Source organism: Tiliqua scincoides, chromosome 8, assembly GCF_035046505.1.
Source record: "Tiliqua scincoides isolate rTilSci1 chromosome 8, rTilSci1.hap2, whole genome shotgun sequence".
Lineage (NCBI taxonomy): Eukaryota > Metazoa > Chordata > Lepidosauria > Squamata > Scincidae > Tiliqua > Tiliqua scincoides.
This window is the reverse complement of record NC_089828.1, coordinates 4104248-4122625: the sequence shown is the minus strand read 5'-3', so window position 1 is coordinate 4122625 and position 18378 is coordinate 4104248. Positions and strand designations below refer to the sequence as shown.

The 18378-nt window shown below is 41.7% G+C and overlaps 1 protein-coding gene across 7 annotated transcripts in view; it reads left to right on the top strand.

Annotated features, from left to right (window-relative positions):
* Positions 1 to 18378, top strand: part of MEF2A (myocyte enhancer factor 2A) — a 99638-nt gene that overhangs the window by 57366 nt on the left and 23894 nt on the right. For 3 of the 7 annotated variants that reach the window (XM_066636284.1, XM_066636282.1, XM_066636280.1), the window contains exons 4-6: positions 11460 to 11597; positions 14408 to 14627; positions 14729 to 14788. In XM_066636284.1, the coding sequence (XP_066492381.1) occupies positions 11460 to 11597; positions 14408 to 14627; positions 14729 to 14788 (418 nt within the window). Of the gene's footprint in view, positions 1 to 11263; positions 11396 to 11459; positions 11598 to 14407; positions 14628 to 14728; positions 14789 to 18378 lie in introns of all 7 variants that reach the window. The other 4 variants (XM_066636285.1, XM_066636283.1, XM_066636281.1 and 1 more) reach the window with 2 other exon arrangements.

Genomic DNA, 18378 nt, shown 5'->3' with positions numbered 1-18378 from the left:
TCTGACATGTTCTCAGGCTGAGCATGAACTGATTGAGTGTACCGAGTTGAAGCTAGTTGCATGATCAGTTTCTGCCAGCCCGTTTTATGAATTACTTGCCTTACTGTCTGGATAGCTGGCAGGACAATGAGCGACAGCTAGCCCTTTGCTGGATGTTGTGGTGATGGTGTTATAGAAACCTTAATATACATGGCACTTCATATGGAGCTAAAAAGGCAGGTTCCTGTCTCAAGCTACTTCGACTCTAGAAATGGTCATCAGGGGTCAACAGAAGGGGATGGACGCGGGGCAAATAGGGCAAGCCTATTCAATTCTTAATTTCATGTACTTAAGCTTGGTTGGAGTAGGTAACAGGGACTAAGATGTAGTGCTAAAGACTTTCTGGGAAAGGTGCATTTGAAGTGTGTGAGTGAGGGAGCGTCCTGAAGGTATTTCAGAAAGGGGGTTCCAGGCACAAGGGTAAGCAAGGGAGCAGGAGACCTTGGCACAGATGAAGTGGTAGGTTCCATTTAGGGACACTCACAGGCAGTAGCATCGTGGGATACAAGTACTGAGAGAGATGCAGGAGTGTTTTTTTGATGCAGGATGCACTGATTGTTTTTTCCTGAGTCTTGCAGTGGACAGGAAGGGATTTCAGGAGGGATGTGACTTGATCTGTATAATGAATGAGATCGGTTGCCTAAGCAGCAGAATGTTGGATGGAGGTGAGGGGGCTAAGATTGAGCAAGGAGGAGATTACAGTTGTCAAAAGTTCACTTCCTCAGTTGTGTATTGGACTTCTGTTTCTTCTATTCATGCTTGTTAAATGTTTGATTGGAATGCTGCAGAATACCAAATTTGCTGTAGTAAAAACTAAAGGTTGGCATTTCACAGTTACACTTGCATGTTGTTCAGTTGAGCTATACTCTAGATCAGTGGTTCCCAAACTTTTTCGGGCTAACGCCCCCTTGAGGCCCAGGAAAAATTCCTAGCGCCCCCCACCTCTTTGCTTAATAGTCTACTGCAAATTCAAAACAAGTAATACAACACTATAAAAAAAAGCGTATGTATTTGACAAATAAATCTAGTAAACAGTATTTAAAGTTAAATATATAACATTTAACATTTTTAATAACATTTTTAAAAAGCTAAATTTGCATCTCTTCTGCAACTACGTTGTCTTCACAAGTTTAATGGGATGGATGTATTTGGTGTAGGGATATCAGCTTATCAACATCTAGATGGAAGGAACTAAGGAAAAGTCTTAGATCCCCACGTTCAATAATGTTCAGTCTGTTTCTTTGCTTGGAAAGTAGGTAGGCGACTGCACTGAAGCCTCGCTCCACTAAATATGATGTAGGGAAAGCAATGAAGTACATCTTAACTTTGTTCCACAGTGCAGGGTATCTGTCAAAAAATTTTCTTTTGTAACCAAAAGTCTTGATATGACTGTTTGAACTTTGGCCTGAGCTCAATGTCATTTTGGAGTGAAATAAGTTCTTTCTCTACCGTTCCTGTTTCATCATTGCCGATATCTAGGAATGGATTTATCACCCAGTCTGGTATCTGAAGCAAAAAAAGATCCTGAAATCTATCAGACATGTCTCTGTGCAACTCATCCAGGTGTGCACAATACACTTGTAGGTTATCGTCTGGTATGCTCTTCTCCTTCTCCAATTCAGAGAGGCTCGGAAACTGAAAGAGCTCACGACGGGCTATGTTACGTCTGAACAACTGTAACTTTGAGTGAAACGTGGAGAGAACAGATTTGACTTTGATAAGGCTAATCTCATTTCCTTGCAGTTGCAGATTAACTTCATTAAACTTTGTGAATACATCAGACAAGTAGGCGGTATCATGCTTGATGTTTCTTAATTCATCAGAGAGAACAGGATTGGAGTCTTGGAAGAATTCAACAACTGTTCCAAAAACAGAATAGAAACATCTCAGGCAGTTTCCCTTTGACAGCCATCTAACTTCTGTGTGCAACAACAAATGTTCAAAACCTTCATCGTTCTCAATGCAGAGCTGTCGAAACAATTGAGAATTGAGAGCATGTGCCTTAATTTTATTTATCGCTTTGATAATAGTGTTTAATGATTCGTGAAGTCGACTGCTTAGGTTTTTTGCGACCAAATGTTGCCTGTGAATTACACAGTGGACCGTAAACACAGCAGGTACAGCTTTTTTCAAGAAACTGATGAAGCCACGGTGACGACCTGTCATCGCAGGTGCCCCATCTGTTGCACAAGCAAGAATGTTGGTAAGCGGGATATCTTTCTCCTTGAAAAAAGTCTCAACAACACGAAATACTGACTCCCCTTTTGTATCTGTTTCTAGTTGTCTTGCAAATAACAGCTCTTGAACCAAACTTTCATCTTTGACAAAACGAACATAAGCAAGAAGCAAAGATTGATTGCCTGGAAGAATGGACTCATCTAATTGTAAACCAAATTCTATTGTTCTAAGCATGTTGCACAATGTGTCTTCAATATTTTCAGCCATTTCATCCACTCTTCTTTGAACAGAGTTATCACTGAGAGGAATAGCTTTAATAATTTGTTTGGGTGACTTGTGTAGAACTGTGCGCAGAACCTCACTGACTGCTGGCAGAATAAGCTGTTCCCCAATTGTATGAGGCTTACCAGATCTAGCAATTAGCAATGAGATGTTGTATGATGCACGCAAACCATCACTGGATTGCTGTGAAGTGCTAGCAAACATATTTACAATATTTTTCCTTTTCTGTAATTGTTCCCGAAGTGACTGAAAATATGCTAAGTTTTTGTCTGCTTTATCAGAGTGCATTTTCTTCAAATGTTGTAGGAGCCTGGAAGGTTTCATGGCTTCATTTGAAAAAACTCCCTCACACAGTAGGCACATTGGTTGCTGCTCGTTATTTGGTGCTGGTACAAATCCATATTTCAGATATTCCACACTGTATTGCCTACACTTCTTTTTTGTTTGCTGTGTTGGAGCCATATTTTATTCTGGAACAAGAATATGCAAATTCTTTGCAAAGCACGCACTCACTATTTGCAGCAAACTTTGCAACCAACCTTCTCTGCAGAGTCTGCAGAAGTCTCCAGCAGGCCAAGTCAAGAAACACTTGTGCAAATCACACACCACTACTTGCAGCAAACTTCGCAACCAACCTTTTTGCATCCAGCATCAACCATCTTGTATATGTATAAATTTATAAATAAATATGTATAAATATATTGCATATATTTTTTATCTTGGGGCGAGGGGGTGCATGCATGATGGGATTTTCTTTGGGGCAGTGCAGGCAGGTCCAGAGGGGTGGGGGGGGCAAGACTAGTTAGGCTGCAATCCAAGCCACTTCATTTCAGGGGGCTTACTTCTGAGTAGACACAACTGGGATGGGGCTCAGACTGGGAGATAGAGGCTGCAGGTTCAGGGGGGGTTGGGAGGGGGAGATTGCTGGACTGGGGGCGAGCCCAACTGAGTAATGGACCTTACTTATGAGTAGACACAAGTAGGATGAGTAATGTTTTTAAAGTAATGTATTGAGGCTGCAATCCTTAAGACACTTTCTTGGGAGTAAGTCCCATTGAATATAATGGAACTTACTTCTGAGTAGACAGCCTCAGGATTGCACACTTATACTTCCTTCTCCTCTTTTACCTGGATATCAATGGAGAAGGCTGCTGCTGAGCTGTGTTGGTCCCAGGCAGGCAGGCAGGCAGGCAGCACAACGCCGCTGCAGAGGCTGTGGTGGCGATGGCAGGCACATGGCACAGGCAAGCAGCTGTGGCCACACAGGCAGCAGGCAGGCACCATGACCAGTGTTGAGGCTGTGGCCACACAAGCAGGGAGGCAGGCGGCAAAGCGGCGCAGGGGAAGAGCACTCAAGAGGCTGTTGCCTCAGAAGTCTGGAGCGCTCTGAGCGGTGAGGGGGGGAGGAGCCTCCTTCTCCCGCTCATTGACTCCAGGCAGAGAAAAACAAATCAGAGGCGCGCAAGGACAAAGCGCGCCAAATTCAAACACTGGCCGCCTGGAACCCCTTTTTTGGTGGCGGCCAGCGTTTTTCACCTGGCCTGACCTGTCACTGACCCCCTATCGCCCACTTTGTCCCCATCGCCCCCCTAACGCCCATTTTACTTTCAACGCCCCCTTGGATCTTTCCAATGCCCCCTGGGGGGGCGCTAGCGCCCACTTTGAAAATCACTGCTCTAGATAGAACTTCATCTTATCCAGAAAATAATACTTTGATTTGGAGATTAATCTTTCAGAGCTCCAACTCTAAACTAAAAAGAAAACATGCATAATCTGATCAACGAAAGCTAGATTAAATTGAAGTTTATTCTTGCTGGTGTTGATATCTGGTTTTTTTTGCAAATCCAGCCAAATTGCTGCATGACATCAGGAATTGCAAAATAATGTAGCAAGTTGGCTACCCTTCTCCTCCCCCATGAGCTTGTTTTTGTGTACTCATCACAGTGACTTTTGTGCAGCTGTTAGGAAGTAGAAATCCCCATGGAACAATGCCAAAATACCTTAGTACACATTCGAAGGATTCCTTGTATTTAATTTTAAACATGACTGGACTGAGGTTCGAATTGTAGGTAAATCAGTATTGCCTCCTTTGTGCTAGCACTGTTGGTCAAGCATGTCACTTTGTCACCAAATGAACTTAATGACTGAACAAGCATTTTGACCCATGTCTCCAAAATACTAACCTAGTGGCTTGTGTTTCATGTTGGGACACTTGTCCTTCTGGCTTCTCTTCCTGTGTCATTGGATGGTAATGTGTCATATGCTTGCCAGATATCTGCACAGCCCTAGATTTTTTATTTGCTTCAGACCTCTTGAGTGCAGAAAAGACAAGACCCTTTTCATTTGTTTTGATGGAAGGAACAAGTGGCTCGGAGCCTCTTCTCAGACTTCAGCCAGATGGAATGCTTCTGCACTTGGCAGTGCTGTAACAAATGCAAATTGGTGTCCAGTGCAGATCAGTGCTCTTGCTACCAGAGCCCTGGAGTCCCCTGGGGCATTGAGAGAGGAAAATCTTTGTGCAAGATGCTTGTACGCTGTTGGCTTGTTGTTTGCCCTTGACATTTGTCAAGCTTCATGCTATAGACTTGGATGTCATAAGCGGAGGAGAGTCAAGAGTGCTGTTGTAGAGTATCTTAATTGATTTTTCCCTCATCCCTCATTTGTGAAGCTGCATGGAGGCCATAAAGGAGAAAAGAGTTGTACTTGCTTGTATCAGTTGTTCAGGTGACATTCTTGCAGTCCCCTCATACACCTTCCTTTCTTACTATAGATCAGGGGTAACAAACTAAGGCCCATGGGTCGGATGCTGCTCACAGGAGCTCTTTATCAGACCCTTGGGCTCTCTTAGCACCACCACTAGCTGCTCTTGGCTGCTGAGCTGGGTTGAGGTGTCACTGCTGAAAGGCAGCCTGCGTGATAATTGGGCTTTCCTGTATCTTGAAAATATGACAAATATTTGTGTATTTTCTCCTCTGTCATATGTAGCTAAGGAGGTAACAAGTGAGAAAAAAAGTTCTGCTTTCTGGTCATGACCTGATTAGTGACATCACTTCCAGCCCTGCAAGCATCATGAATACTATGTAGCCTTCTGTATAAAATGAGTTTGATATCTTTGCTGTAGAAACTTATATCAAGAGTTCCTTGACAATACTGGAGGCATTTAGGCTAGGAGTGAGGCAGTGCCAAAGAAGAAGAGAAAGCTCCAAAAGCCCTAGAAATGTTTTAGCCTGTAGATGTGCAGATTTCACAGGTGCTTACCTCTAAGGACTGCTTCTTAAATGGCTCCATGTAATCATACAGCAGTGGTGGTGTGTATGGGTGTGACTCTGACATTTCAGTCAAGATTAAAAAACCAGCTATGTACTGTAGTTGCCAGATTGATTGGCTCACTCACAGTTTGTAGGTGCAAAAGATTTTCTCCTTGTCTGTATTAAAGACCAGGAGACATTTAAAGACATTCAGTATCTATATGAAATACAGATATTTCATATAAAAATAAGCTTGATAATGCTAGAACATAAATCAGTGGGATGTATGAAATGCTAATCAAAATAGTTTTTAAAAAGCATGTCTGAATTATTGAATGTAGTGGCATTGAACACAACATGGCATGACAGTGGAGTGTACGCAACCTGTTGACAAATTTTGAGCTCAGGAAAACGCTGTTCTAGTTATCCTTTGTAATGCAGTAGTTTGGTAACCTTTTTTATTATTTTTTGCATACAGAAAGGAAAAGAATGAAAAAGAAAACATGTACAAAACAAACTGACGCAAATATATAATGGCAAAAAGCTATTAAAAAGTGCACAGTAGTGTGACAACTTGCTAAAAGCAAGACAATTAATAAAGTTGAGTTGGTCAAAGGATATTCATGATTTGTTGTTCAGGCACTCTGCTCTCTGCAGTGCCATTTCCTGTGATCTGCAGACCTGTCAGCACACGCAGCTGCTTCCAGAAGCTGTCAGCAGTGGCTCTACTCAGAGGGTGACTTTTCAGTTTATAACTGAGCAAAAGTGTCTTGTCTACTGTATGAAAGTGAGGCAGATACTGTAAGAACTGGGAATCTGGTTTGAATGCATGCAGAGGTCCATAAACCTGCTCATCAAGTGACCTGTGGGAAGGATAGGGTGGCTCCTCTCTGGCCTTGTGTTGGACTTCAGACTCAGTCTGAAAGCAGTGTGAAGTTGGCCTATTTTGGAGTGTCTGAGTCCCTTTCCTGAGCTTGCAGAAGGATGTGGGTTTGTATTGGACATCAGAAGTACTTGGCAGTGCATCTTCTAAATCGCTTGGGTTTCCACCTAATTTCTGGTACAAAGCTCCTTCCCACTCCAGTGAAGAAGAGCAGGGTTCTTTAGATCAGATTTTTGCAGGCTGCCAAGGATGGCCAAAATCTATGGCACTCAGGTCATGGGGAGTGGAGGGGATAACAGAAGTATGGATAGAGAGGCATGCCTTGTTTTTATTGAAATTGGCCTTGCACTTTGTTTACTATTCTTGTTTCTATGACCTCCAAAAGCTTAAAGTACCTGCAAAATAGTTTAAAGTTGGAGAGGAAAACACATCAAAGTACAAAGTAGAAGTCATGAAGAGTGAAGATGTGGAAGATTATGGAATATTTTCCACATGCATATAGGTAGATTCGCAAGAATTGGCACTCCACATACACACTCTCCCTCTCCTTTTGCGCCAGAGTGGTTATCTCCGACATGGTTGCTTGAGAGAGAACATAGCCTGGCCTGTCTCCCACAGAGTCTGCCTTGGTGTATGTACAGATTACAGCATTCCTTTTCTGCTTCCCCGCAGGAGTTACAATTTACTGTTACGGTACTTGATAATGATAAAGTAAATGGTGTTCTTATCAGAGTTAGGTCCGCAAAGGGACACTGCAAGATTAGGAGGCCAAACATTTAGGTATCTACACAAACTCTAGCTTATTTATCAGACATGGGAAACTGTAGTTTTAAGTTGCCTGACAATGACAGGAACTTGATTAGGAGTGAAAGTTTCCAGCATCTGAAGTAGGAGATAATGAAACTTTTTCCTTCCTCCTGAGTCAAGGCAGGGTTAATTCCATTCTTAACAGGATAAAAATAACTATTACAAAGAGCAAGTGTCATTTTTTTTTGTTAAACTTCAGATTGGTGGAATGAACTCATTCTCTATCTCTTTTCTATGCAGATTTCTTAATGAGACGTAGCTTTGGCACTCAACCATGATCCTAGAGCCCCCCCCCCAATTATACCTGTTTTGGAGCATGCCTGTTTCTTTTGGAACAGTTAGGAGTAAAACCTATTTTTTCTACCTGTATACAAATGTTAATGTCATCTTTAGTCTAGTTATGCAAATCTAAAATTTTAGATATGCAAGTGTAAAATTTCAAGTCATGTTGGGCAAAATGTGTGCGTGCTACTGTGAGTGCTACAACCTTTCTGAATCTATTTATAGCATTCAATAATTTATAAAGGTTAAATGTAATTCAGACTGTAGTGTTAACATTTTCTCTGCTGATACCACAGTGTAAAGGACTGGCAGACTAGACTTGTTGAAGGTTTGAGAGGGTTAGCAGCTTTCAGAGCACAGGACAGCAGGGCCATGTATGGTCACGTCCGTATAAATACCCACCTGATTGGTCAGACAGTAGCGATAAGTGCTGTGACAGGTGCTGGCAAAAAGTACACCTGTTTCCCCTTCTATGTGGTGATTTATTGAGAGTTCCAGGCACTGAGTGAGGGAAACACAAAGCTATGCCAAGTAACCCAAGAAGGAATTGTATCTTAATGATGGCTTGTGAGCTTTCCACAAATTTATTGTGCACAAGAAATGCTGAGAATCTTTCAATGCTGCAAGGAGAGAGATTTAAGCCAAATGTTGTTTAAATGTGCTGTAATAATGCTAACAATTTTTTTCTGGGGGGTGGATTATAGCTGTCTCCAAATTTGATCGGTCTTGTTCCATTGCACTTTGGAAGGAACACTGGCCTAGTAGAAGCAAATATATAGCAGAATAGTAGTGTTTGAATTCTAATTGTCACTTGCATATTTGGTATCAGTTTTTTTATTTAAAAATTTCCGAGATAAAGATCGGAGATGGTGTTAGTGGAAACACAATTGCTAAGAAATTGAAGTCCTGTGGAACAAATCTGTGCTAGTTTGCTTGAAAAACTTATGTTCAACTCCTCCATGGTAATCATGCAGAGTTTGATTAAAGCTCTTCTTTCTGTGTAGCCTTGACACAATTTCTGACCTTCATTTTTAGCATGGGTTGAGATTAAATGCTCTGCTTTTTGAAAATGCAGGGTTCTTTTTCATTATACATAAATATCCCACATTTCTGTTTTGAAAGTGCCCCAAGCAACTTGCAGCATTAAAACCCAAAATACAATAAAAATGAATAATACATATTAAAGTAAGCTCATATATTTTCAAACTAGAAAACCATTTGATAAGTGTTCCAAATTCATAGAATGGCAAAAGAAAACAATTTGGAAGCAGAATGTACTATCCCATACACGAAGTATTTAAACCCTGCTGTTTTCTTTGCAATCAGTTTAAGTACAGTTTAGAAGAGTGGCTTTCAGACTTGCCCTGAAGAATCTTGGTCATGTTGGTTTGTACTGTAAGATGGTGTGGACTGTCTGTGGTCTTGTGAGGTCTGTTCCCCTTTTCTGCAGTTCCTGTAGTCTGCCAGCGGGTGTGTGAAACTACAATGGGTGATGACTGTAAAAGAGAGTCTTGGATTGTGGTACCCTAATGATGAAAATTCCCCCCCCCAAGAGTCTTGCTTCATGCCTGTTTTATTTTCAAAGGCAAAGATTTTGTTTAAATTTCCTAGGCTTTAATGGTATGTTATTTAGCTGTCCATTTTTTCAATTGCTGTGATTAGTATGTAATTTATGGAAATTAAGGGGTGGGGGCAGGGGGAAAGGCAGTGATGCGATCCCCAGGATTGTGTCAATAATGGGGCTGCAGGGACTCGGATGCACTCACCAGTCCCTGCAGCAGCTGTCCTGGGATACAGGGAGCCTTGTGCGAGTGTCTGCAGGGCTCCCCAGGCTTCTAAAAGTGAAAATGAAGTGATTGCACTCCACTTCTGGTTTTGCGAAGGCGGGGCACAATCACTCCACTTTCACTTCTGACAAGCGGGAGCCCTGCAGACTTGTGCAGGGCTCCCTGCACCCTGGGAAGGCTGCTGCAGGGACTGGTGAGTGCATCCCAGCCTCTGCAGCCCCCCTTAGTGACGCGTTCCTGGGGATCGTGTCACTGCCTTCCCTCTACTCCCACTGCCTCCTTCCCCTCCCCTGCAAGGACTTAACTGCAGTTTCCAAACTCCTGGAGTGTTTGAAAACTACAGTAGTAATGTATTGTAGTCATTGCACTGGAGTAAGAACAAATTGGGAGAGTTTGCTTACCTTTCCCCTTCAGTTGCTCTGGTCTAATTGCCTTTCTTCTTGCAGGGTGGGAGAGACAGGTAGGCATGCTGTTTCATCCTTTCCCTGTCATTGGTCTAAGAACTTTGTAAACGTGGTTTTTTAATCTAAGAATTTGGAGAGGAGGAGGTTAAATAATCCCTTGCTGCATGTTCCCCATTCTGCCCAGACTTGCGCTGTGTGTGCATGTTAAATGACTGAGTGAACACAGCCCAATGTAATGTGCAGTTGGAGCCTCATGCTTTCTTAAAGTGAAATTATGCCTAGTCTTGTACCATGAAGACCATCAATCATCAATCAAACCTTTATTAGGCATAAAAATGAACAAATAAGATCTCTAAACAATCCAATATATAAATATGTTAAAAAATAAATAAAGATAAAGGTTAAAACACAACAATTTACTTGCAAGGTAACTCTAGGTTGCTAACCAACAGATTAGCCCGCTTCAAGTTACTCAGGTGTAAAAATTTTGCAACTGGAAGGGTCACGAGTTCAGAATTCCCCGTCAACAAAATTGTAGGCAAACATTCTCAGGAAGACCTTTTTTAGTTCTTAACAATGGGAGAAGGTACTGGTCTCTGGACACTTGATTGCTAACACAGTGCAAAACAATGTGTAAAAGAGAGTCTACCTCTCTAAGGCCTCAGTTACAGACTTGTTCTTCCTTTGGGGCATTTCTAAACCTGCCATGTAAAAGCCCACCTTGCGAAGGGGCACTCCAAGAAGGTCAGATACTTCGGTTGTTGACCAAATGTATTATTAAGGTGGAAATTCAGGGGCGAACATTTTTTTTTGTGCTGCACCCAAAATCTCTAGCCTTTCTATATCAGTTAATCTTGTTATCAGGAGCCAGGAATAGACATTTAGAGCAAGTTCCACCTTGTTTAGCATTATTTGCAAGAGTTCCAGTAATCAGTGGGTATTAGACAATCTACCAGAAACCAGGGCTCGATAAGTGGATCCTAGTTATTCTGTCCTCCCGTCTTCTGGGATCTTCACCCAGAGAACTGGTGGGGCATGGAATACAGCTTCTCTTGTAGCTATTACTTGCAGAAGGAGATTAATAATGAAAGATAAGCAATGGCATCTGCTTCTAGTATAAATTACTCATCAGTAAGCTCCTGTACAGCTCTTAATATCAATTTGAAAATTGCTGTGGGCAATAGAGGGGGGAAATGGAAATCTTAAACATGCTAAATAGTGGGTATTTTGGAAATGGTTTCAGTGGCTCTGGGTGTGAATCAGTTTGGATCCTGTTAATGCAAGTTTGCAATTTTTTAAAAATTTACAGCAAGTTAGTATTGTCTGTGTGTGAATTTTCCAATTGTATTTCAGACTTTAAGAAAAAAAGGCCTTAATGGTTGTGAGAGCCCTGATGGTGACGATTACTTTGAGCACAGTCCACTATCGGAGGACAGATTCAGCAAACTAAATGAAGATAGTGATTTTATTTTCAAGCGAGGCCCTGTAAGTACTTTTCTTACCGCTTACTTTTTATTTGTTGATTCTTTTTATTAACTTCATTATTTAGGCTCTGAACAAGAAGGAAAACAGAGGGTGCGACAGCCCGGACCCTGACACTTCATATGTACTTACACCACATACAGAAGAAAAATATAAAAAAATTAATGAAGAGTTTGATAATATGATGCGGAATCATAAAATCGCAGTGAGTACTGTGGTATGACTTGTGCTTTTATCACATGCATGAGAACATTTTTCAATACATGCTTAACATTGAAAGCTGCAATAAAATGAATATAGCCGTCCATACTTACGAAGAAGTAGCTTCCATTCAAGAGGCAGAAATGGATGGTTCTAGTAAGCCTACTATGTGAACTCTGAGAGTGAGGCTGTTTATAGGCAATGTGCCTATGAAGTAGAAGAAAATGGGAAAACCCTCTTTTACGAACTTTTATGAAGTTGGTTGCTGAAAAAAACGTACTTTAGTAAAAAAAAAACAGGGTCAAGAAGTTCTGGGTCCCCAGAGAATTGCAAAAGCCAATGCAGCAGCAGCTTGAAAGCCAAGGATGCCTCATAGACGTTTTCAGGGTAGAATAATGTATGTCCTGTATAGATTCCAGTCTCTCTTCATTGTCTTCAGTCTATCTCCATTTTACCTGTATCATACCAGTTGTTGCTAAAAGATTCCTAAAACACAAATGCTTTAGTAACTTTTTAGAATACTTCAATGCAGAAACTTGGTTTATTTGAAGTAATGTGTATTCTTGCTGTCAGGAGTGGCCCATCTATGAGACTAGTTGATGTGGGTTGCATTGGTGGTGCATTCAGGGAGCCCTTCATTCCAAGTCGGCTGCCAGGGTTACCTCCTTCCAGCCTGCCACGAACATGAGTCACATCAGTCTGCTTTCCTCCTGCTAAAAGTGAGTGGAAAGTGGATCATCCACCTCCTTACTTTACTCCTGGAACAGTTTTTTCAAATGTGGAAGTGTGGGGCTTTCTGTTTGATTTACAGGGACTGTGCACATGAAGGCTGTCCTTCATTTATGTGGTCCCTTTAATTCAAATGGGATGGCCAGTGCTTCCACACTTGAAGAAACCATGTAGGGAGCAAGGCAAAGGTCATCTTTTGTGCAGCAGCAGTAGCAGCAAACCCAAGGCAGCATCAGGCAACATTCTGGATTGCACTTCCCTTGCTTATTCTAACTGTCAGGATTTAAGCAGACTGTACTTGTTGGAGTTGCCCAATGAGATGGTTTTTGAGAGAGATTGGAATCCTCCTGATGGAGTTCTCAGCACCACAAAACTATATTGTAATAAACCCTGAGAAATTAGCTCAAAAGTGGTTTAGTTTTGCTGTATAAATAATGCCACAATTATCTTTCATTGTCTTCTTAAGAGTAGTATACAGCCTGTGTCCAATTTCAATTTCTACCCTGGTCACCTGTGCCTGATGTAGTTGGTCTTGCAAGATATTACTTTAGGTCTCTAGTTCTGTAGGATGAAGTCAACTAGAAATGCTTTGCTCTATTAAATGTTGAAAGCTGTGGTAGTTTGCATGCTTGCTGGGAAATAAGTTCCATTGTTTGGCTTTTTTCCAAGTTAAATGTGTTTAGGATTGATATGGAAAATAAGTTTTGGCAAGAGACGATATGATAGACTTCTTTGTACAGGGAAAGAATTTTCTGTTAAGCAAGTTTCCCTAGGACTCTATCATCCTATACTGAATGTTGTTTACTGAGTTTCTTTATAATTTAAAGACTTATTTAAAAATCTGGGGAGTGGCATATTATGATTCAAAAATAAACAGGTTGAAGGGTAAGGAACATTTTTCAGGCCAAATTCTAATTCATTCTGTTTTTTTCTCATTTAACACTACACATCCAATTATAATGAACTGTTTTATTATTGAACCTTTCGATCTAATTTATACTTCATTTTACTTAAAGCCCATGTTACATTCCTTCCTCCAAGTGTTCAGAGAAATTGTAAAGACTTGTGCACTATAAATATTCCCTGCCTTCTTTCTCTCCTTGAAGGGTATTAGAGGATAGTTTTCCCAAATTAATACCATGGTGGCAGCATACATTTGCTGGTTTTCGAAGAACCTTTAGCATGACTATACGGAACTGCATAAATTACTGAATCAGTTACTTTGGAGTTCTTAAAATGAAAATAACTGTCATTTCCTGTTTTTAATACCTTTATATACAGTGGGCCCCACTTATCTGCAGATCTCATATCCATGGATTCGCTTACCTGTGGATTGGGTCCTGGGACCCCCCTGCATGCTCCCTGTGGAGACGAGGGGGGCTCTGCTCCCCTTGCCTCCGGAGGGTCCTTTGAGCCGGACAGTGGGGAAAAAAGTCACTTTTGGTTTCTGTATGAAACTGAATATGACTATTTTTCACATTCAGGCTCAGCCTCTGCTGGACTCAGAGTACCCTCCAGAGGCAATGGGAACAGAGGTCCCCTTGGCTCTGGAGGGTGTGGAGAAGGTGTTCACCCATATTCATGGCTTCACTTAATCGTGGGGGGGGGGGGGGAGAGTTCCGTAGCAGAACTCTCACCGATACAGGGGCATGCCTGTATATGTTTAACCTTTCTAAAAAACATATATCCTTGATGTAGCAAATGGTGCTATTGCATTCGTGGAAAAATCAAAATCCCCAAATATTTCTTTGAAAGCAGCAGGTAGATGCAAAAAAAAACCCTTGCATTGTCTCTTCACAATAACTTACAAATACCATATTATATTGTATACCAAGTGTTATAAACTTGACTTAATTAACTATAGGTCTTTGGGTCATTTCTAACAAATTGTGGGAGTGCTGTGTGTGGTTTTTAAGTAACAAATACTTCATTTTGCTTTAAATGTTGTTTAAGGTGTGTGTATTTGATAGGTGAATGTTTCAGACTCTGTTTACAAAGCTAAAACCTTGCATTCATGACTAAACTTGAAAGAAAGAGTAGCTCTATAAATTTAGCTCACAACACTTTTTCGCCTCTACTTTTCAGCCTGGGTTGCCTCCACAGAACTTCTCAATGTCGGTCACTGTTCCTGTCTCCAGCCCTAATACTTTAACCTACAATAATCCTGGGAGTTCCCTTGTATCGCCTGCACTGGCAGCAAGTTCCACCCTGACAGACACCAACATGCTGACCCCTCCTCAAACCTCATTGCATCGAAATGTATCACCTGGAGGTCCTCAGAGACCACCAAGTACAGGGAGTGCAGGTAAGATTGTTGTTTCATTTTATCCTTGATTTTTCTGTAATGAAGCTTCAACAAACTGCCATATTTGTACTAAGAATTTATCTCTTTGTTCCCTCATTTAGGTGGTATGTTGTCTACAACAGATCTCTCAGTGCCAAATGGAGCTGGGTCTAGTCCAGTGGGTAAGACAAAAGTTGAACTTTTTAAAAAGACTTAATTAACCCCAAAATGATGAATGTCTTGAAGAAAGTAAAGTCCTATGAACCTTGTTGAGTTTGTGTCAGAACTTGATTATTGCTGGTTTTTTTACTCAAGGTTGTGGCACCCCTGTGTGTGATCTCTTCAGATATAAGCAATATCTGTCTATACTGCTGTTATTGCTATTTAAGCATGCCATGACTAAGTGTTAAATACAAAGAAAATTGGACCTCCAAAGGGATGATTCACAGTAAACCAAAGTTGTATTGAGACCTAAATATTGTTAATGGTTCCTTGTTTTTAGACCCAAATAGCAGTTGGAGTTTGAAGGAATGAACTATAGTTGTATAAGGAAAATTAGGCCTGTAGTCTTACCTTGGCTTGTCTGTGCTATTTGTATAGCACTTTGTCAGGCTGCAGTACATAGACCTTTCTATACTGTTGCTAGAGAAGGATAAAAACAATCTTTAGGCTTGCGTGCCTTTGGGGGACAGGGGGAAGCTTCAGATGTTTTCCTTGCACTTGTTGACAAGTGTGTTCCTTGCTTCAGTCAGTGTGGAGGAATTTGTGTTCCAGTTCTCAAGTTATAGGAAGATGGCATGAGCCCTTTACTATTAATATTACTTGCTCACTCTCAAACATCATTTGGCCGGTGGAGAGTCTACTAGTACAGAATGGAGAGCAGAGTGTTTTTCTTGGGAGAGGAATCAACCTTCCTGCCTGAGCCCCAATCCTAAGAATTACAAATGAAAGGTTTGGAAGCCCTTTGAAGAAAGAGACTTGAGTGCATGTAATCCAAATTGATGGTTGGCAACCTGGTGTGGGAGTCCTCCTTGAGGCTTCATTTCAGCATTCTGCGCAAATACTGAAAGCTGAGACCTGAAAATATCATTTTAAATTAATGCTCAGCTTGGTGAATACTTTGATACATAGGTTGAGTACTGGAGCTTCAGTAGTGTTCAGCATTTTACAGAGAACTGCAGTGTTTTTTCATATATTCTTGGTAATCTGAATTACCAAGGTTACCCCTACTGCAGTATTATCCCCCCATTGCAGTTGCAGCACTGAGAAAGTAGCTCGTCAGGGGCAGTTTTGTTGATTTCATTGAGGTGAGGCTTCAACCAGAGAGTTCCCACCTACTTTTAGTGGCTACGATGTACCAGTTCTGTACTGTAGTAGTATGTGTTGAAGATGATGATTCTAGCAGCCTTTTAAACCAATCAGAAGTACAGATCCACCAGTTCCTGGATCTTCATGTGTCTCCACTGGTGGTTTTAATTGTATAACATTAACACCTGTGACTGGGAGCCTGCCAAAGTTTCCCCAAAGAGCAACCTCAGACATTCAGTTATGACTCATAGCCTGCACGGCTAAACTATCAGTACTGGGCAATGCTGTGCCCAGGATGCCGTGACCTGACTACTGCGGACTTGGCATACAGTGGAAAGTGGGAATTAACTCTTTATCCTGGAAGTCTAAATGGAAAACCAGCAAATAGCCTGTCAGGTATGTTCTGAAGGGGGGGGGCATATTTAATATGGCATATACATCTTTAAATCATGTAGTGATATACCCTTTTGTGAAACAAATAACATTTCAAGCAAACTCTGGATTCCTCTCTCTTGCAGTCATATGTTTTCCCCCTTCTCCTCCTTTAAATGCTGCAGACAGTGCAGCAATAGTTGAGAGCTGCTTTTCTGTCACTTCGTCCCACTATTCTGCTATAACATATTAAGGCTCAGGAGCCTATGGCCAAGGAAAGTCATATGAGTCTTTGCAGACTGACATCCCTGTCGTCAAGCGGGGCTTGATGCTTTCTGAAGGCGAGGAGAAGCTCTGCTCCCCTTGCCTCCAGATGCTTTTCTGAGCCTCCCAGAGGCAGCGAGCATGTGTGAGCTGCCTCTGCAAGGCTTTGAATGCTGGAATTTCACAAGAGGCATGACTTCCAGTTTTCCTTAGGAAACGTGACTTCCAGTTTTCCTCTGAAAAGCCTCTGGAGGCAAGGAGAGTGGAGCTCCCCTCAGCTTCGGAGGCTTGGGGATGCGACCTCCTAACCAGTGGCAGCCGTCGCATATGTCACCTGTTGTTGGCTGGGTCGTTAAGGGATGCATATTTCATATTTCCAAGTATAACCCTCAGCTGTGGGCTGTTAATTGCATTGTGCCTCAGCCTGCTTGATAACTAAGCAAACAGGGCCACTGTACCATTACATAGGTGCGCACACTTGTGGATGAGTGTGGCTTCCAGAGAACTTTGTGTGTGGTGTATAGTTAGTGGGGATTTCTTCCATCCACCAGTGCATCCCATTCTGTCTGAGACAAAAGGTGGGTTACTTGACAGGAGATAATGGTGTTTATTGTGCAGTGGGAAAGGGTCAGTGAGCCACAAAGCATTTTCTGTAGAATACCACTGCAAGCCTCTTCCCAGGTATAATGGCTCAGTATCACCAGGTGTTGTAGAGAAATTAAAGGGAAGAAAAGATAGTGTGATGTGAGCTAGGTAGACAGCAGCTGCATTTGAATGGCAAATGTGATCTAAGCTGACAGAGGACTAGCTCATAATCTCATGTGGTTGCTATGTAAATTTTATTTTATTGGAATACCAGCAACATTTGGGGGAGCTTAGGAGGCAAACTGGACATGGAATTAGGCTTTCAGAATGCCCAGAGGATTCTGGCTTGGAGGAACATGATGTGGTGGACCTTGTAAGCTCTGTTTAAATATTAACATTACCGGAATTTTATTATGGCAAGAGATCTATTTTTGTATTAAAACAATTTATTACACTTACAAATTCTCTTTACTTTTTTGTGCACCACGCATGAGGTGCAAAACTTAAGAACTTGTAGTAAAAACAAATAACCAAATCTTAAACCAAATAAAAAGTGCTGTAGCTAGTACCCATTTATCATTTCAAAACCTGACCTACAAAAGCAGTAGTATTGGGTGATCTTTTGCTTCTTTTTGAAAGAGAATTTTAAGGAATTTGATTGATCCTGTAATTGGAGGTGAAGGAAAATGATTTGCAAAGGGATAACTAGGGGGTTCTCAATCTTCTTGGAAAGCCTTGAAAGGGGAGGGAGGAATGCAATGATGCAGTTCCCAGGATTGTTCCGCTATTGGGGGGTGCAGGGGCTTTCTTTTACTTACTAGACTCTGCAGCAACCTCCTGGGCATACAGGAAGCCCTGTGGAGGCTGTGTGATCTACATGACCAGAAGTGGGTCGTGATAGTTGTTTTTTCATTCTCCGTGGCTTGGGGAGCCCCAAAGAGGCTACTCTGCAGCTCTTCACACCCCTGGGAGGCTACTACAGAGTCTTTTAGGTTTGGTTGCTGCAGCATCTGGCTTGGGTAGCCACAAGTTGCATGGTCTGTATTGAGTGCCCCCTTTTCCCTCTTAATTCATTCACCCAGATTAATAACTAAAGATTAGCTTAACCATGCATGTGCCATGTTCAAACAGCAAGGGTGTGTAAAGAACACTGTAGTTTCACAACTACAACTCTTTCCCCCAAGGAACAGCTAAAGCTGGGCAACTTCTGAAACCTCTTGTAGTTGAGCTAATTTTTGGCAAA